Source organism: Mirounga leonina, unplaced genomic scaffold (assembly GCF_011800145.1).
Source record: "Mirounga leonina isolate KUSES-001 unplaced genomic scaffold, KU_Mleo_1.0 Mir_128, whole genome shotgun sequence".
Taxonomy (NCBI): Eukaryota; Metazoa; Chordata; class Mammalia; order Carnivora; family Phocidae; genus Mirounga; species Mirounga leonina.
Window position 1 is genome coordinate 8,506,223 of NW_023270320.1, and position 19,759 is coordinate 8,525,981.

At 41.0% G+C, this 19,759-nt stretch overlaps 1 protein-coding gene across 1 annotated transcript in view; it reads right to left on the minus strand.

Annotated features, from left to right (window-relative positions):
• Positions 1-2,569: 2,569 nt before the first annotated feature.
• Positions 2,570-19,759, minus strand: part of UNC5D (unc-5 netrin receptor D) — a 559,949-nt gene continuing 542,759 nt past the window's right edge. The window contains exons 16-17 of the mRNA XM_035004059.1: positions 14,757-14,935; positions 2,570-2,821 (exon numbers count right to left, since the gene is read on the minus strand). Of these exons, the coding sequence (XP_034859950.1) occupies positions 2,617-2,821; positions 14,757-14,935 (384 nt within the window). The 3' untranslated portion in view covers positions 2,570-2,616. The remainder of the gene's footprint in view (positions 2,822-14,756; positions 14,936-19,759) is intronic.

A 19,759-nucleotide genomic window follows, 5' to 3' on the forward strand; every position in this document is an offset into this window, starting at 1 on the left:
GGCCACAGAATTTCATACATTTCTGTAGAAATCCTATGTAGAAGTCTAGCAGAAATAAGAGAAATGAAAAGAGGGAGCAAAATGGACTGAAAGGTGGATTTGAACCTTAGGCTGAAGTCAGCTGTGAATCATGCTAATTTGCTTCCTTTGTTGTTCAGTATGTTATGATGGTCACATGCATTTATAAACACCCAGGTCAAAAAAAAAAAAAAAAAAGTCCATGGGAGGAAATTCTAGAGGTTGAGGGATTAATGATAATCTCTCATTTTAACATAATCTAGATTCTAGGGAAAATATTAAAATTTTTCATTTGTTTTAAGATATAAAAAATGTATTGGATCTAAAAGATCTGTCTGGACTCACGGAATATATAAAGCAATGATAAGGCCAATTAGAAGGGAAGAGGAAAAAAGGATAGGATGGTTTTAAAACAAAAATCCTCCAAGATGGAAGCTGACAAAAGTGTTCTATGTGTTTCCTACAAGTTATTATTAAACAGTCAATGCAGATGCTTTCTGTATAACACTGTGCCAGTCAACTCTCTATTCTGGGTGACTGACCATCTACTTCAACTTCTTGCTCTTCCAGAAATGTTAGCAAGGGTGTCAGATGATTTACCCTCTCATGCCTTCTCTTCATTGCTCTCCAGAAGGAATAAACAAGTAGAGCACGTTAGCAAAAGGGTCTTTTCCTGACCTAGAGTGATCTAGAGATGGTATTTTGAAAATATGCTCAGCAATTCTAAGAGGGTCTGTTCTATGTAATATGCCTTTGGTTCCTGAGAAAAGCAAGATGCTTTTGAATTTCATGTGGCAAAGCCTTCCATCCAATACAGGGGACCATATATACCACACGTTAGAGAAAATGGCTAACACGTTCAAGAGTTCTTAATGCCTTACCCATGGTATCATAAATTCCACCTATCTCTAGGTCTTTTTTACTTCGGTGGAGATATATATATATATATATATATAATTTTTTTTTTTTTACACAGGACTTACAAAAACTTTTTTTTTTAAATTGACCATATCCCCATTGCCAAGTACTCCCCAACTCCCCCATTCCCTGACTATATTTTATTCTAATGTAGCCAACCTTTAAGTAGCTGATCAGCCTTATAGTTAATCTAGGTCCTTGACCTTGCTTGTCCTGATTGTGGACAGCTAATTAAAACATCCACCAGAAGATGAGCAGGAACAGATCTATTCATTTTTAGTCTACCAGGACATCTTGTCAAAAATGATGATGTAATAGGATAAAAGATGGACTACAATGTTAAGATGGGGTTCACGAATTCTCTGTGGACTTCAGTTCTCCACAATATCATTGCCTCTTTAAAAAAAAAAAAAAATCTTAAAGCAATAGTCCTAATGTTCATGGTCCTGTAGAGAAAGTGTACTTAGTGAGGTTGAATAATCAGAGCTCAAAAGCTTCCTGAACATGCATGTGGTTTCTGGGACACTGTGGTAGACTTATTCCTCACGTCTATTTACTCATATCATTTAGACCAAAGACTATCTGCTAATTTTCCAAGAGGCAAAAGGATGATGCCCTATAGTCCTACGGAGAGATTTTGTGATAACACAGTACCAAGAGGCTAAAAAGTTTCAAGAACCTGGATTGAAAATTTGAGCAGAACCCCTCATGCCCTTATAACAATGTTTAGAGACTGGGTCAACACCTCCATCCTAGAATTACAGCTTATCTGAGGCCTGTGGCGTCTGCAGTCCCTGTCTTTCCAGGGGCCCGATTTGACCGCCCCCTTCCAAATCCACGTCAAGCTGTGTTCTAATAGCACTCTGCAATTTGACTGGTTTAGCTGGGAATGGAGGATTCTGCTTTGTTGAATTAGGAGAAGTAAATTTCCATATTGAGAAGTTTAATTATGCTCTGAAACCAGGTAAGGAAGGGGTAGAAAGAAGGTGGGCAGATTTGTCTTGGGGAGAAAATGAAGGTGGCGTACAGGGCAAGAACTAGTTTGTGGTCCGTCTTACCTTCTGATCTTGTTTCCGTTAAGTGGCTAGGATAAATGGGGGAATCGGTGCTGGTGTGATGAACTCAGAATCTAGATTCTAAATGCCCTCCTTGACATTACCAAAGTCCTACAAATGGGTGGGCAACCCCGTTTCACTTTGCAAAGCTGGTTTTACAACGATTGCTGACCTCACGGATGCCAGTTGGGAGACAACCTTGACAATCTGGTACTAGAATCAGCTGGCCCTTTGGGGCATCTCATTAAAAACCTGTTTCAAAACATGCACGATTCACTCTCTGCCTTCCTGGCTTTATCGTAGCTCATCTTTTCCCCACAGTTACTTTTCTCTAGCTACGCCCTCACTTTTATCCTCCCCACTCCAAAGCTGAGAAAGTTCATCAAGTGTTCGCCCGAGTGCAGATTCAGACAAGACAGTAGAGCCCTCTTATATTCAAGAGAGCTTGTACTTTTCCCTATGAACATATTATACCTATATAAAATCCAGTTTCTTCAACCAGGGATTCACACTGATTGTAAATGAAGGCTGAATTCTCCAAATGCCCCTGGGCAGAAAGCTGCCTCTTTCCCATTTAAAGCAATGTCCTGAAGCTGGCTGTCACTGTCTCATGAGTGATCGTGGACTAGAGTCCATTTTGCCTGCTGTAGTTGAAGTCGGCTTCATCGAGCTGGGATTCTGTAATGTTTGAGAGTTTCGTGTGTGTCCTCCCAATCTCTTCAAGGGCACAGGCCAGGGAGTCAAGATCACCATCGTGCTGATGACGAGCTTCCCACAGGTTCAAAATGACAGCAGATGGACTACTTTGTGTAGCAAAATAAGATAAATTCCTAGACGGAGAGATTTAAACAAAGAATAACAAAAATGAAAACAGAAATAAAGGAACAAATAAAAATCATTTTAAGGGAATTAAAAATGAATTGCAATGGATATTCTTACAGTAGGAGTAGGAGGTTAATGGGAGCTAGTTACAGGTCTCCAAATGACCTTGGGATTGCTCGGATTCGATATCCCTCCACCTCCTCAAACTCAAGGTAGCAGAAATGGTTATCTTTCCTGTGCCTCCAAATTGGCCTCCTTTGTAACTATAACAAGTATCCCAGTAATTACAAATGTCCTTCTAATCTCTCACACTAGGACATTTACTTTTGACTTTTCCCTTTATGTTGTTGCTTTCTTTTTGACATACCCAGTCTTCCTTTGCCCTTTGAGCCATTAATGCTGGCTTAGGTAAAATACTTTGCTTCTTGCTTTCATTCAATCTATTCTCTCCACTTCCTCTCTTTACTGTTTCTCAAGATCCTACTCTCCTGTAATGCCTGGTTCAATTCTCCTCTACTCTTTGCTCAAAATGCTTTATTTCTTCTCTGAATTCTTTCTATTGTTGTGCTTAAATTTTCATATGAATAAACTGCTTACACGTTTCATGTGAGTTTTGCCCACCAGCATGATTACAGACACTTGAAGGGAAAGGATCATAGCTAATAATCTGGTTCTGCGATAGTCCTTATCTAATACTATGACAGGTGTTTATTCAGCATCCATTGTCTTGAGTAATTGATTGCTATGAGCCTTTTTCAGATGATACGGGATCTTCAGTGAAAACAAACGGTAACCTTTTGGACAATGACTTTGCTATGATGAAGATTAAGACAACACGAAAGATGAAAGGTCACAGTTTTCATAGGCACTTTTACAGCAGGGATAGAAATGTCACCTTTGGTAAAGTTTTGGTAAGTTGGAAAGATTTTTGAGAGTCAACCAAGAATTGCCTATTTTGAGCCTGGCACCAATTTCCTTCACCACATTCAGCATATAATCACAAAGTAGACTCATGTAACTAAGAGCACTTGGAAGAGAAGACAAGCTTTTAAGGGCACATTACCATTTACAAGCCACACACACACACACAGTAATCTTGACTGAATAAGGTGCTAGTTTATTCAAAGGTCTCAAGGGACTGCTTAAAGCTAGTTGGTTGCCAAATAGCATAACTATCAGGGTACTATATATACTTTCTACTACATCCGAATCTGTAATGGAGAGCGGGAGAAGGCCAGCTTAAAAATGTTCTCTCTGGTTTATCTTTTTCCTTATCCCCCCTTTCGCCCCCACTGCTGCCCCTCCCCCTCACTTGGAATCAAATATAGTTATTTATTTCTACACTAATGGAAATGGCAAATCAAACCTTGCTTGGGCAATTGAAGGGATCCTAGTTCTTTCTATTTAAGAACTTTGTTTTGAATACTGTCACTTCTTCTTGGTCCTGGGACAATGTTTGTAGAGAAAACTGCTATTCCTCTAGGTCTGTTCAGTCTATTGATACCCCCTGCCCAACATTCAGGCGGAACACAAACTGAGGAAGTAGCTGAGAAAGAGGCAAACTGAGAGACTAGGTGACAGTGAACTCTGGATGGGCTGTGTAATAATCTCTTTCCATGTCCTTTTTGAGAATAAAGACCATAAACACACATTGTTTCTGGAATGGGTAAATATTTATGCTATCTAATGTTGTTTCAAAAAGAAAAAAAAAAAACAGCAAGCAAAACAAGAGCACAGATTTCTCATCATTCTATTGAGGGTTTATATTTTGTATTTTCCCTTGAACAACAGTGGACTAGTGTCCCGTGGGAATAACTAGATTCCTTGTGATCTTATTAACCCCCAAATTAAGCTTTATTCTATACCAGGGGTTGACGAATATTTCTATGAAGACCAGCTAGTAAATATTTTTGCCTTTAGGGGCCATATGTGGTCTCTAAAGCAGCTACCCAACTTGGCTATGGCAGTGTGAAAGCAGCCATAGACAATACATGTGAACGAGCATGGCTATAAAACTTAATTGGGACACATTGAAATTTGAAGGTCCTACAGTTGTCACGTCACACAATATTTCTCTTCTTTTGATTATTTATTTAGTTATTTATTTACTTATTTATTTTCCTGACCATTTAAAAAACCTAAAACTATTCTAGCTCCTGGGCTATAGAAAAGCAGGTGGTGGGCCAGATTTGGCCTTTAGGCCATAGTGCTGATCCCTGTCCTATGCTGTCTTACAACTCAAGCTCGATTTCCAGAGGTAACTATTTGAGAGAAGATTAGACTGAACTTTATGTTTTGTGCTGCCTTTGAAAATAAGTAGCCAGAGGGTTAAAGTTGTTGAATGCACAATTACACATCCTGCCTCAAGCACTTTGAGAGCTTCATCCTCAGTAAGTGTTCAGGGATCTCTGACATTTCAAGACAGGACAGGAAGACCCAGGCATAAAAATGCAATAATAAAACTCTGGGAGAGGCATACAGAATATGTTTTGGAGGCCGGGATGAATCTTTGTCCCAACAGGATATCAGAAGTTTTCATGAATACGTGGTGGGGTTGGGAGTGGGGGTGGGAAGGTGTTCTAAGTGTAGAGGAAGAAGAGCAGGGCTGTCGAAGGGTTCCTGCCAGCCATTTGGTTCTCAGCACTCCTGCAAACGTCCTGATTTGTAGAATAAGCACCCAGGCCTAAAGCTAAGTGATCAAAAGAGGCAGAAATGTAACTCTCACTTGGCGCAGGTCTCTGAACATATTGTAACAAGTGAAATGTGCTCCCCAAAGCATGGCTCCGATTTATCCTCTATACGAGCACATTCATCATAACACACACAAATCTCAAATTCCACTTAATTTTAGTAGCTACATGCAGGAACATTAAAAATGATTCAGTTAGCTTTGTGATAAACAGACCTCCTATTAAATTATCTTTACCTGTCTCCCCCAGAACAATTAGTATATAAAAGACCCTAAAATTCTAATGCAATAGGCTATTCCTCCAAGATAGTTGGATTATTTTAACCGATTGCATGTGTGCAAATGCACTGATTTTTGTTTTGTTTTGAAAACTGGTCTACCAGGCATCTGTTTGGTGGTTTCCATACTGCCCTTTTGAAATTATTCTGATCCCAGTCTATGTGACTCATTTCTCTTCATAATGGTGGTGCATTTGGACACTAGCAGGTAAATGCACACAATTCAGGGAATATTGTTAATACTAGAGAATAGAATTCATGGCAATAGTTGGTATTGAGCAATTTTCTGAGTGTCTTTGATTTTTTGTTTTTTTTTTTTTTTTAATGAAACCAGAACATTTAGCAAAACTAGTAGTCTTGAAATTTAGGTGGATGCCTCAAAGTAAAACTTAATTTTTTTCTTTCTCTTTGAAACATGTTTAAATTCTCTTTGAATGTTTATAATGCTGGTGTTAGATGCTTCATATTGTTATTTTTTTAAGCTCTTAACTTTGGGTGACCTTTTGTCATAGCCTTTTAGGATTCTGATAGACTGAGGTTATTTTGAAAAAATAAGGTTTTGTTTTTTGTAGTGTCATAAAGATGCTGCATATTATGCAGGTCAGATAACTCTTAAATTTTAGGAATTTACTTTAGACACCTTCTAGGTCTTCAGGTCAATTTATTTGTCCTAAGCTCTTTAGACTCGATGACTTTATCTTTTCCTTTGGAACTTCCACTAAAAGAGTAAACCATTAAAAACACACACACACACACATGCTAAGACAGCTGGGCAAATTTACCCATGTAAGTTTATTGAGTGGTAATGGTTTATTAAATTTAATTTTGTCTTGTTGAGCCTACATGCCTTCATTCACCTGAGTTCTGGGGACAGCTGAGGTGGGGGGGATGGTTGTTTTATTACCAGGATTAATTTCCTCTGAGACTTTCCTATCCCCATCCCTTATCCTCGATTAAAATCCCATGATTGAGGTGGAAGCCAGGACAAGAATTGGAAGCATGAATCTTTACCTTCGCGATTTCACTAGCTAGACACAGGCCAACCTATAATGGTGTATATGGTCCAAAACCAAATTTTTATGCAGAATCACAGTTTTCAAAATACATCTTCAAATTAATGACCATGTTAAATGAATAATGGAAATTAGGTTAAAATTTGAGGATTTCTGGGAATAATGACTGTGCCTGTTTCCATTTTTGGATGCAAAGAGGAGGGAAGAATTAAGGGCCCATGTTAAAATTCTGCCCTCCGAGGTGTTTATAGGCTAGTTTTAGGAAAAGGAAAAGTGGCTGGGTGTACCTTTGGTGTGAGTTTAGAGAGACCATCTTTTCTTAAGTACTTGAAAGCCTATTCAAATGTAAATATCTTCAGGAATAGTAACATCTAACCCTTCAATCAGTTAACAGGGAGATAAGAGTAATGGGGGCAGGCACAGGTCTGAGGCTCAATGTCAGCCCTGGGGAAAAACACTGAAGCTCTCTGGAGGGCATTCTGCGCTCACAATGGAGTTGGCCTGGCTCAGTGTTCTTAGGTCCCACTGTGTGTGCCCTATAAGGGACTCCCTTTGATTCTGAATTCCAGATAACAAACTCTCAAGTTTCTCAGAATCCTGCTACCATGGGGGCTGATCCACTTTATTTGCAAGCTGTAAGCTCTTCTGGTCACTAACTGGGAGAATGGATTTCCTACTGAAATATAGTTGGGGACCACATTAGAGCTGCAGCTTAATGTCATTAGCACAGAAGACCCCCTCATACCAGGGGCATGCTGTAAATTAGTTCAGAATTGAGGATTTCACCCAACACCTTCAGGTGTTGGGGTGTACTAATAATCCCTGTAACATGAAGGCAGCAAGTCTGTTTATATTCTACAAACTTGCCATTTACATTTCAGTCAACTGAATTGTTTTAGCCTTTAAAAAAGCATATTTTAAAAATATCTTCTTTCCGAGTAGGCTTGTAGTATAAAAAGTGAAAACTAAGTTAAGCTGCCCATAACAAATCGGGAGCCATCATTTATAGGAACAGAGCATAATCCTACTGTTAGTGCCAGAGGGAATGGAAACAGAGTCCTAATGAAAAAATATTAATATCCCTGCTATCATCCTCATTGTCTCATTTAATGAGAGCCTTGTATGTGACCAAAACCAGCCCTCCATATGGTTCTTTCAATGCGGACAGAAGAGAAAAGCCATTCATATTGAACAGCAGTAATTGGACACAACACAACCATTTGTCCCATCCGTCAGGCTTCCATCCCCAAACTTGAACCTCCCCGGGTACTCAACAAACAGCAAAGCAGCTTTCAGGATAAAGCCAAGTCAGTGCTGCATTTTCCAAAGAAGAAGTAAAAGATGGATGCCATAATTCAACCTCTGCCTATTGTCTCCCGTGCCTTCCAGTGCAAGGCAGCTGTCAGGGGGCACCCACAAGGATGGGGTACAGGCAACAGAAAACAAACACAGAGTTCCACTCTGTCTTGCCGTCAGACAGGTACAGGTGCATTCATCGTTTTAGGTCAATTAATGTGGCCATGAAATTCCTCTCAGTTTTTCCTTTTGTCTCTTCTATTATCTGGCTCTTGAAGGGGAATAGCAAGGATGTTTTTTTTTCCTTGTCAAACATTTAAGGACCTGGAGCTTTCGGGGCCACCCGTGAGTTGCCAAAGGAGAATAAGGTCAGTTATAAACCCTGTTTTCAATTCTCTAGTTTCATTCCTGACAGGATGAAAGTGTCTATGACAATTTGTCATATTTGGAAGTAAATGGCCATGAAAACTACCAAGTCGAATCTCTAGTTTTCTTTGAACTGGGAAATATCAAGGAAAAATAGGTCTCATTTAAACTAATTTTCCCACTCCATAACCTTGAGACCTTTTACGCATCCTGAGGGTGAAGGAGAATGACCACCGTCTGTTCCGAGAGGAAAGACCCCTGTGCTAATGCTGAGTAAGGGAATCGTGAAATAGTTAGACTTCTCCCTTTGCAAAATACTCACTACGTGTTTCAATAAAACCTCGCAAATCACTGAAAAGAAACAGTTAATCCCTTAAAGAATCCTCTAATGAATTAGGTTAAAATCCTTCCTATAATTTAATTTTCTCAGATGATGAACACCTCATATTCAGGCAAACGGACGCTGCCAGTTTTTTCAGTGCTGTCTGAGACCGCTCTTTTCAAGGGGATTATTTAGGCTATAAAAGGGGCCTGGGCGTGTCCATCTTTTCTGAAAACCCTATTAGCATAAAGGAGAAGAACCTGCTATTCCTTTAAGGATCAGCACAAACTCGCCCCTTGCCTAGAAGGAATGCAGTGCCCCGTCACCGGCGCCTGGGGCTGCGGAAGCATGGCTTTGGTTCTCTTGGAGGAACATTAAGAAACTTCTTTTCCATATTGCCTTTAGGATGGACACCTGCCACTTATAAACTGTATACAGCTTTTTCACGGCTACACTTGTCCCAGGGCTATCTGCTTCCGCTTCGTATTAGTGGGCAGTTTCATGAGTCACTGACCTCAGTGGAATGAAGCTTTGCTGTGCTGGGTCCCTCTGACTTCACTGTTAAGGGCTCTTCACGTTTCACCCCCTGCATAAGCCTCCTGGGCCAGAACCAGAAAGTCTGATTTGGGCTTCCCCCTATTTTGCCTCCAAGGACCCATGTAATGCTATCTGTCTCCCTATGTATTAACTTTCCCTGGAAGAGTCCTAAAGGGGGCTTTTTGGGATATGACGCCCTTACATCCATTTTTATTACTGAAAGGTTAGGATGTGTTTTCTAGCCTCCAGCCGGCAGAAGAAAGAAAGTGGAGTTTGATGTCATCACAGTAAACCCCAAACCACAGGAATGAAAACAGAGTCTCCGTGGTCACTGCGAGACTCCCCCCCGCCCCCCACAGTGGCCTGCCTGGGAAGCAGGCCTCCTGTATGGCTTTTGTTCTCCTCTTCCTCCCTCACCCCAAAAAGGCAGCTGGCACATGGGCTACTCTACTTCTGGTGAATTCTCAACAGTTATTCCAAGATAGACGAGGAAGCTGCCTTGTGACCTTCCTCTGTCCTCTGGTCATTTCACTGTTCCTATGTATCCAATTAAGAGGGTGGACAGAGGGAATGAAAGGATATGACCTCAGTAGGAGAAGATTCTGTTTCTCATTAGAGGTCCTGGTGGAAAAACTGGTTATCAGCCACGAGGTTTGAGAAATTTCATTTGCTCACAATTGCTACACCATCACCCATGAACATTAACAGCCAACATAAACTATTTTAACCCCTGACATTAGAAATATGTTTTAGCTGACCCTTGAACAATGTGGGGAGTTAGCCCTCCCCCCACCACACGGCCAAAAATCCAGTTGGTTCCCCCAAAACTTAACTACCACTAGTCTACTGTCGACTAGAAGCCTTACTGAGATCATAAACAGTTGACACATACTTTGTATGTCATGTGTATCATATACTGTATTCTTAAAGTAGGCGAGAGAAAAGAAATGTCATTAAGAAAATCATAAGGAAGAGAAGATACATTTATAGCACTGGTCCGTATTTACTGAAAAAAAAATCCACATACAAGCGGACCCATGCAGTTCCAAAGTTCAACTGTGTTGTTCAAGGTTCAACTGTGTACTATTATGAAAAACTGTTAATAGGATGTAATTATGTGCTTCTTTCCACCTTGGCATCCTCTTTTCCATCTCGGCTGCTTTCCCTCCGCTCAGACTCCCATGTCTCATGCACTTTCTCCAGCAGCTGTTCCCATAGCAACATGGTCAAGCTGGCTATGTTTTCACAAGGGTTTCTGGAATATGAAAATCATGAGGCCTTAAAGAAGAATGAGCTAATGGTAGAATTTTGGGGACTGTGTAAGAGCTGGGAGAGAAGACCAGAATCTTCCCTCATGTCAGCCATGTAAACTGTTTTCCTTGGAGACCAATTTTGAAAATCCTTTGATGGTTATTCCTATCAATTCTATTTATGAGGAAGAAAGTTTTTGAGGTAAAGCATAGTTAGTGTCCAATGAAAGAGTTCGTGTCATTCATTCAAGGAAAAATTACTGGATTTCCCCTAAGGAGAGAGAACCATCTTGGTGGGTTTAACAATAACTAAAGATACATAGTGTCATCACAATACAAAGCACTAGGGAAGTTTAGAGATGGGAGAATACTTTTGGCTGAAGCAGTTCTTTTCCGACATTAATCTTTTCGGTCCTCAGCCATGTTCCTCACCATCTACTTTCACGCAATCAATTCTTTATTTCTCAGCACTCCCCACCTACCGATCACATGGGGCCAGGAGCACTGAAGTAGAGGGTTATTGCAGCTGAATTTAGAGAACAAATGTGCAATCTCAGCTTTCAAATGCAGCAAGTATGGACTCTGAGTAATAGTCAAAGTTTGCTCACAGAATCTATAATTGCAACTGTTCTCGATGACATTCTTTGCTAGGCTGTGTAGCTTCCTTAGCGTGATCCATATGCCAGGCAAGTTGCAAGGCCACCTGTGTTGCCGCCTCATAACACACACCACTGACATTTCTCACATTCTCATCGATTGCTAAGCCTTTCACTTTATATTCTGAGCCTTCCCCCCCCCCACCCCCCCATTCAGATCTAAGTAGAAACTTGTTTGGCAAAAAGGCAGATTATCATCAGTGACATTTGCATTTCCCCAAAAGGAGGGTATGAGAGCATTTTCACTGGCAATAAAATAAAAGTAAACGTTTCCCTCCACTCCCTTTGAAAATTCTTCCTTCATGATTTGCTAGCTTTGGGATACTTCTGGAAATTGAAAGGAGGGGGAGAAGCAGGTGAAAAGTGCTGTCACGAGATCAAGGAAGGTGAATTTTCTAACAAAGCCTGTATGCTTTGTCATCCTCTTTCTCTTGTGATCCCAGAGTGGATGGGATCTCAAGCAATGGGATGACTCTCTCGCCCAGTAATGTCTGCATATTCACAATGTCAGATTTTTGTGTTTTAACATACATTAATGATCAGTTCTATGCTAAATTATCTGTAACCCTAAGCGAGCCCAGCCAGTGATTTGGGATTACGCAATAGGAAGTTGTGACAAATTACATCTGAAAATCCCATTCCTCTTTGTTTCGTAGGGCTTCTTCCCATGTAGGAGAAGACAGATTTTTGGTACAGTAATGAAAACATAAAAGGAACTTGACCATTCCTGCACAATGAGAATGAGCTAACATGGTGCAAGGTGGTTTTCAGTAGTCTTTACTCTGCCTCTGTGAATATGTTGGTGGCCCTTCTGCTGGAACCAGCCAGTCTGCAGAAAAGGGTCCTATCCCCCTCTTTTCCCCGCAAAGCTTGGATGCTGAGCTGACTGAGAAGCCTCATCTCCCAGTGTTCCTCTGACTGAAGCAACAAGATCCTATAGAAATCTTACTAAATGAGGGCAGATTTATTTAAATGAGGGGTCAGCAAACTATGTTCTATAGGGCAAATGCTGGTTGTTGCTTGTTCTTATAAAGAAAGTTTGTTACACAAATAGGCGTAGCTGTGTTCCATGTATTTTCTCTGGCTGTTTCTCACTGAAGAAGCAGGGCTGAATGGCACCGAGCAATTACAACAGATCCTATATGGCCTAAACTATTTGCTATCTGGTTCTTTAACAGAAAGAAGTTTGCTGATTCTCAATTTAAACCATTCTCACTTGGTAGATAACTTTTGGAGGGCTAAGCCAGAGAATGAAGAGGGAGGCAGGACATGCCATTCACTGAAGTTGAATATGTTTACCAAAGAAGATTTAAAAATAGTAGATTACATGTATTCATGCCATCCTAATTTGCTATTAGTGAAAATTGCAAAGAGCGACACTGATTGAAAATCAACATTTTCAGGGGGCACCTGGGTGGCTTAGTTGGTTAAGCATCTGTCTTTGGCTCAAGTCATGATCCCAGGGTCCTGGAATCGAGCCCCGAGTTGGGCTCTCTGGTCATGGGGGAGCCTGCTTCTCCCTCTCCCACTCCCCCTGCTTGTGTTCCCTCACTCGTTGTGTCTCTCTCTGTCAAATAAATAAAATCTTTTAAAAAAAATGAAAATCAACATTTTCTGGGCACTGTGTTAGAAACTTTCCATAAAGTAGGTCATTTGTGTTTCTTATGTCAAGGAAATTTAGGTTTTCCTGGAGAAGGAGTCTTAGGGACAGCCTGAAGCAAATAGGCACCCAAGTGTTCAAATCAGAGGACCCTGGACACTTGGAGGGGTGGTCTGCTCCTGTGTAGCCATTTCCTGTTCATGACAGCCCAGACATAAAAGGTTGTTGACTCTAGTCTCCCAGTCTGAAATGCATTTTCCCTACTGTGCAATGGCCCCAACTGCTGACTTTGGGGGCACTCATTGTTGTTCTCATAAGTAAACTGTAAGCAGAGAATGAAATGGAACGAGGCAAGAGGAACGTGATAGCTTCTGTGGATCCACAGATATTTGGGGGCAATTATTTTCATGTGAATGGTGAATTACAAATCATAAACTCTTATGGTCAGAATGGATTAGGGAGTTAATGTAGTTCAAATTCTATGAATTGCAATTGTAGAAAAAGAGGGCTGGTGAGTGGTGTCTTCAGGTAGATTGGTATGGGTTGGAGAACCAGGGATGCCTTACAGGGGGCCCAATCCACCCCCCACCCTTTTTTCTTTGTCAACCAAATTCTGTTCTCTGGGTTGGTTTTTCATTCTTGTCCCTGTGTTGATCAGAGAGTGAGCTTGACATTGTCAGGGTGCTCATGGTTATGAATGAGACATCTCCTCCCTTTGTCAAACTTGCTGGGAAATATTCAACCTAATTTTTTTTTCCTGTACATATACATTTTTGTATTCTTTCATTTTCAATATATGACTCTCAAGAATGTATCTGTTCTTTCTGGGTTTGCCTGTCTCTGCAAATTCCCTTTTCTTTGGCAGCCATGCCTTCTTCCTTGATTTGCCTCTCTGAGCTTGACTACTTTCTAGTTGGGTCCTTCGTTCTTGGATTCTGGATCCCTTTTGAAACAGGGAGCAGCACTCTATCATTTCCTGGCAGACACCTACCTCCCTTTCAGAGAAGAAAGAGTCAGGTAGGATGTCTGTGGAAATAAAGAACACAAAATGGAAATGACAGAGCAAGCCAAACAGTAAGAAAATAAGGCTTTGCCTCAAAAGAAAAAAAAACAAAACAAAAAAAACAGTACCAGAGGAAAAGGGACCTAAAATGGTTCTGGCAAAACTTGTTCTTCTTTCTATTCATTCTGGGGCATGGGGGGAGGTGGGGGTGGGGTAGGGGAGGTGTTGCTTGCCAATGCCCTCTCCCTGCTGGTTATCCTTCGAGCCCAGCCAAAGCTGCCTGCCCACCGGTGCTGCCCGGGATGCCATCACTCTTGCTTCTCATCGAAAGCAATCAATCCCGTTATGAATCTCTCTATTCTACTCTCAACTTAACTACAAAGCTAGCATTAGTAATGGGAGCCTGGTGAAGCAGCAGACTCGTTCCCGTGTCTAGGTTACCTGCCTTCATATCTGGGAATTCTCATCCTCAAACTTTTAGTACTGAAGCACCCACTTTTGCAGGCTGAGCATGTCCCCATGAAGGGTTAAATCACGCTTAAGGTGGCCAGATGGTAGGGAGGAGCGGTGAGACGCTTACTTCTTTGTTTCTGTTATCACTGGTCAAGACCGTGCTGGGAACTCCCACAACTACCAAGATGACCTAGCCTCTACCCCCATTTGGGTGGCCCAAGTTAGCCAACCTAAAGATGGGACCAGGACCAAAGTAAGACTTTTCTATAATGTCCCCAAAGGCACAGTGGGTGGAAGGAAATGTCACACATAGTGTCCTGTTCTTGATCTTTGCCCACATACATAGCCAGGCCTCACATGAAATATGGCCGGAGGGATTGATAAAGATATCAGGGCCTGGAAACCACGTGGATACACCCAACCCCCTTCGTTTTCTCCAAAACTCTCAGGAGCGTCCTCTTTCCAGTTGCCCCCAGTTACCTGTTGATGCTATTTTTCTGTGCTAACATCTGCCAGTCCTTGCCTTTGGCATTGGGGGTATCGAAGGTGGCACAAATCCGCTGTCTGATGGAGTAAGGTATTTTGAAGGCTTTGGGGCCAGTCTGTGCAGGGAAAGTGCTGTCCTCTTGTGCAAAGAATGTGATGGTTTCTCTTTCACTCTACAAATAAAGAAAGCATAGTCAGATCTCAACAGAAGCATTACCGATCAACACTCTATTTTTTTTTTAAGAAGATCTATTAACGCACATGCACAACATGCTTGCCTTTTGTGATGGACTCTGTAAAATACATTGACACGTTCTCCTATGTCCTAACATAGTAAATAACTTCTCTGGCAGCCTCGTGAATCACGTACTGGAGATTTACGACAGTGTCTTCCACTTGAGGGTGTGGGGGGGTCACAATCATCAGCTTCCTACATCCAGGGAGATGTCAGGTGACAGCAGAATTAAACCTTTCTTTCTTTTTTGGGGGGGGTGGTTCTCAGGGATAGATTTAGAATCAGTAGGAAGAAGACCCCAGATGACAGATTTCAGTTCAGTATAAGGAATGAACCTGTGATAGTCAGAGCTGACCAAAGACAAATGGGCTAATCCAAGTTGCTGGCTGGGCAGGCACCTGTCAGGAAAGCTACAGAGGGGAACTGATTGTATATTGATCATCTTTAAGTTTGTGTTGCCCCGCCCTGATTGTGAAGTGCGTGATTCCGTAGTAAATATTTTGGTCTTGTTTCAGAATGACATTGCTTTGGTCATATACGAGCCCACCAGGAGTCCATGAGGAGGTCTAGAGCCTGGGGTGTGGTGGAAGGCATCTGCCTGCTGCCCACCCTGCTTCTCATTTAGAGCTGTCCAGTGAGGACTGGTGATTTCAGTGCATCCCAGCAATCAGATCATCATTTCCAATGTGAAACCATACAGACATCGGTGAGATTAAAGTGGCTGCTGATAAGTTTATGTGAACCAACAGAATTTTAAAGCTGAAAAGCATCTGATTGAATCACTCCTGTGACTATGATAGGTTACAAGACACAAGGGTTTCTTCATTAAGGTCTCTAATCAGTTGACTATGAATTGATTGAGATTTTCCAGAGTAGGCCTGACCTAATCAGGTGACGTTTAGAAGAAAGAAGAGGCAGCTCTTATCTGGAGGCATCACTCCTGCTGGCCTGGTAGAATGCAAACAGCAGGGCTGTGAACTGTCTATAGAGCTGGACAGGGAGCTAGGACCTGAGGGCATCCCCTAGGAGCTGAGCATGACCCCGGTCCAAGAGCCAGCAAGAAAATGGGGACCTGCAAGGAATTAGATTTGGTCAACAATCCAAATAAGCTTGGAAAAAGGACTCTAAGCTCTAGGTGAAAACGTGTCCCCAGACACCACCTTGATCTCAGCCTTGTGAGATCCTGATCAGAAAACCCAATTATGCCACGCCTGGACTTTTGACCTACAAAAAATGTGAGACAGTAAATGGGTATTGTTTTGTCCTATTAAGTTTATGGTAATTGGTTATATAGCAAAAAAGCAAATATAATGATAATAATATAAAGAGAACTTAAAACATCAAATCTGAGATGGGGTTGAGGGAATAGTTAGGACTATTTAAACCCCAAGAACTATCCTTCATGTTAGGAATGTGTCCTCTTGTGTTTTCCTTTAAGCAAACATGTGCCATTTATGAACTCTTCTGGGATCCTGCCTCGAAGCTTTTTCCAACCTTAACACCTTTTCCTACTGCAGGCACCACAGCTGTGAGAGCCCTTCTTGGCAAGTGGCCAGGCTCACATGGCTATAAACCTCAGTGAGGGGCGCCTGGGTGGCTCAGTTGGTTAAGCGACTGCCTTCGGCTCAGGTCATGATCCTGGAGTCCCGGGATCGAGTCCTGCATCGGGCTCCCTGCTCGACTGGGAGTCTGCTTCTCCCTCTGACCCTCCCCACTCTCATGCTCTCTCTGTCTCATTCTCTCTCTCAAATAAATAAATAAAATCTTTAAAAAAAAAAAAAAAAACCTCAGTGAGTCTTCTGTCTTCAAGAATCTGTTAATTGAGGAAGCTGGTTCATGCAGAGATCTTATTAATGATAATATGTTTTGTTGTTCCATAACTATTTGACACAGTTACATTCTGAGGGCTGTATCTTGGAAACCCAGTGCCTTAACGCGTTATTTCCAAAAGGGTTTCTCAGAAGATGTTCCAAGAAAGAGCCGATCCCTGGTCAAATACATTTGAGAAACATTGCATATTATACCTTCTGCTTGGAAATTCAAAGTACATGTTATCATATTAAGTAGATTCTACTTACTGGTTTTAGTTCTATTCCCTGGAATATCATAGAACAACACTCATCAAAATTCTTCCCGTATTTCGTGTTAGCATGGGGCAATAGAAAAGCATGGTTTTCGGAGGCAGAGGGACCTTGCTTTGGGGTATGATTTTATACTTCCTAGCTCAGTGACCTTGGATGCTCCAGGACATCTGTCCAATTTCCTAATCAGTCTTTTGGCTTTTTTTTTTTTTTTTTTATAGACACCACAAAGGTTATGAAATGTGGTGAAAATACCCAGGTAGTTTGTAACATGGCTGAAACCAGAAGTCTGATTTCCTAATAACTATACCAAGATTCATTTCTCTATGCCACCCTGCTTCAAGACAAGCAGGTGGTTAAGAAAAATGCTGAGCATTATGAGATTTATGCTTCAGGAATTAAGAGCAGGAAGGGCTTCCTGGAGGAGGCATTTCGGTTGGCCTTGAAGGATGAGTAGCTATTGATTGAATAGAAATTGAGTGGGTAACTAGTGATTTTTGGCAAAATGAACAATTCTTATTCTGATATGTTGGCTGGTTATAAAATGAACCAACTCAGGCTTCTTGCTATATGAAATAGGTTACGAGCAACAACATTTTTAATCATGGTTTGTGAAATTTCTCCTAGCCTTTAAAAAATGTAAATTGAAAACCGTTTCCTTCAATTTCCTGACTTAAGGCAGGAGGATGTGCTTTAAAAAGATGGTAGAAACTGTAGAGAGGAAAAAAAGGAATTCTACGGAATTCTAAGGAAGATAACATGGGCGCTGTCATTGTAAATCAGTACCAAAGTGTGTTCACATGTGAAAAGGTGGCTTGCCAGTGAAACTGAAAACACTGAAAGTATCCATGACAAAGGACTGCAGAGACAGGGCTGGCTTGTGCAATCTCTTACAGCATCTTTGAGTGGACCAAGCTCACCAAGCTCTGTCTTTACTGTTGGCAGAAGAGAGACCACCCCGATCCACAGTCTTCAGGACAGAAGTGGTAGGATTTCAAAGTGAATAAAATATTGCAGGAGACTGATTCTTAAGTATTTTTTCTATTTTCGACACTTTAGTAAGTGGGCCCCCATTTCCCTCATAAAGTTTACCACTTTAAATATTTGCCATGCATAAGGATGACACTTTAACATTTATGGTGCATTCTAAAAGACAGCTGGGCCAAGTAATAAGATTCCTGTAGATACATCACATTTTCTGATTGTTTAAAATTAAATATGCAGAGGAACAGCAGATTTTCATGCTCTGCCCATCTGAGATAAGAGGCTGCTACTTGGCTAGCTGGGGAGCTGTAAATCAATGAGGAATTCCAAGTATTCTGTCCATTTCGCAACAGACAAATCATCCCCTAACCTTCCACCACTTTTGGAAGAAAGATAAGAGAATTGCTTGAAGGGAAACTTGTAACATGCAAGTTTCCCATTTAAGTTCTTTCTACCAAAAAAAAAAAAAAAGGATTCTCCAATAATATTACATTAACAAGGGATGATACAATAAATTACTTAGGGATTCTTCCCTTCTCTTCAATATTAGTAAAATTATTTTGCTTCACTCCACAATTTTTAGAGCCGTGATAACACTGCTTTTACAGAATATCAATTGGTGCTAATTGTTAGGTAATTCAGTGAGGTTACATTTAAAGAGAACCACCTGCTTCTACAGATGGACACAATAATGGTCACTCTAAAGGACAGAAAAAAATATGTTATCTTGATCACTGAAATAATTTTTAAGTGTGAGAATGACATGAATGTATTTATTTGGAAAGCCATTTAGATGAGAGGCACAAAGGAAAGTGATGGATTGGAGGCTGAACATAAAGAACCAAAGGCCTTTGAATGAGGAGACTCACTGTCTTGATTCAGATATTTAAAATATATATACAATGATATACATATGTATCTCTTTTACCGAATGGTTCCATTGTTAAATTCGTGAAACACACACTAGGAGGATTCATTAAAGTAAGGTAAGAAGTTGGAGCTCTGAGCTTAAGGATACAGGGATTTTTTTTTTTGGAGTGGGGAGAGGGACAGATACTTAAAAAATTCAGACATCTATTGAAAACTTCAAAAGATTTATTTCCTTATTGTTATTTTTATTATCTTTAATCAATGAAATCCTATTACTAATTACAGGGTCTTACAGCCTAGAGGCCATAAAGTATGATGCACTTACTGATCTATTATTCCCAACTCACTGACTAATACAAGTTCGTGTCTAGAATGTATCTTGTCTCTTCCCCAGGTAATCCCAGTTTCTCAGCATTTTATGTATCTTCACTTTTTCTGGAACTATCACAAAAATCCAAGTCATTTTCGGGGGAAGAGGATGCTTTGTATTCACTAGATCTATCAGCAGATGTATGCTTCTGCCAGGAATGAGACAGTCCTGGAGTTGGAAAGAATGTGAGTGACCTTAAGACCTCCCTTTCCAGGCAGACTGACATGTGGGAAATCTATTCTATTCTTGAAGACCTGTAGAATGAACACTTATTCCAGGCCATCCCATCCTTCTGCAGTCTTGAGGAAAGAACGTCCCAATTTTCACCTACTTTCATACTCAAAGACCAAATTTTTCACGCTGCAATGTTTGTCACTGGTGCCAGAGCCCCCCAGAAAGAAGGCTTACATTATGTACAAGGCCCACAGTCTGTATTGCTAAATTAGACTTCCCTGAC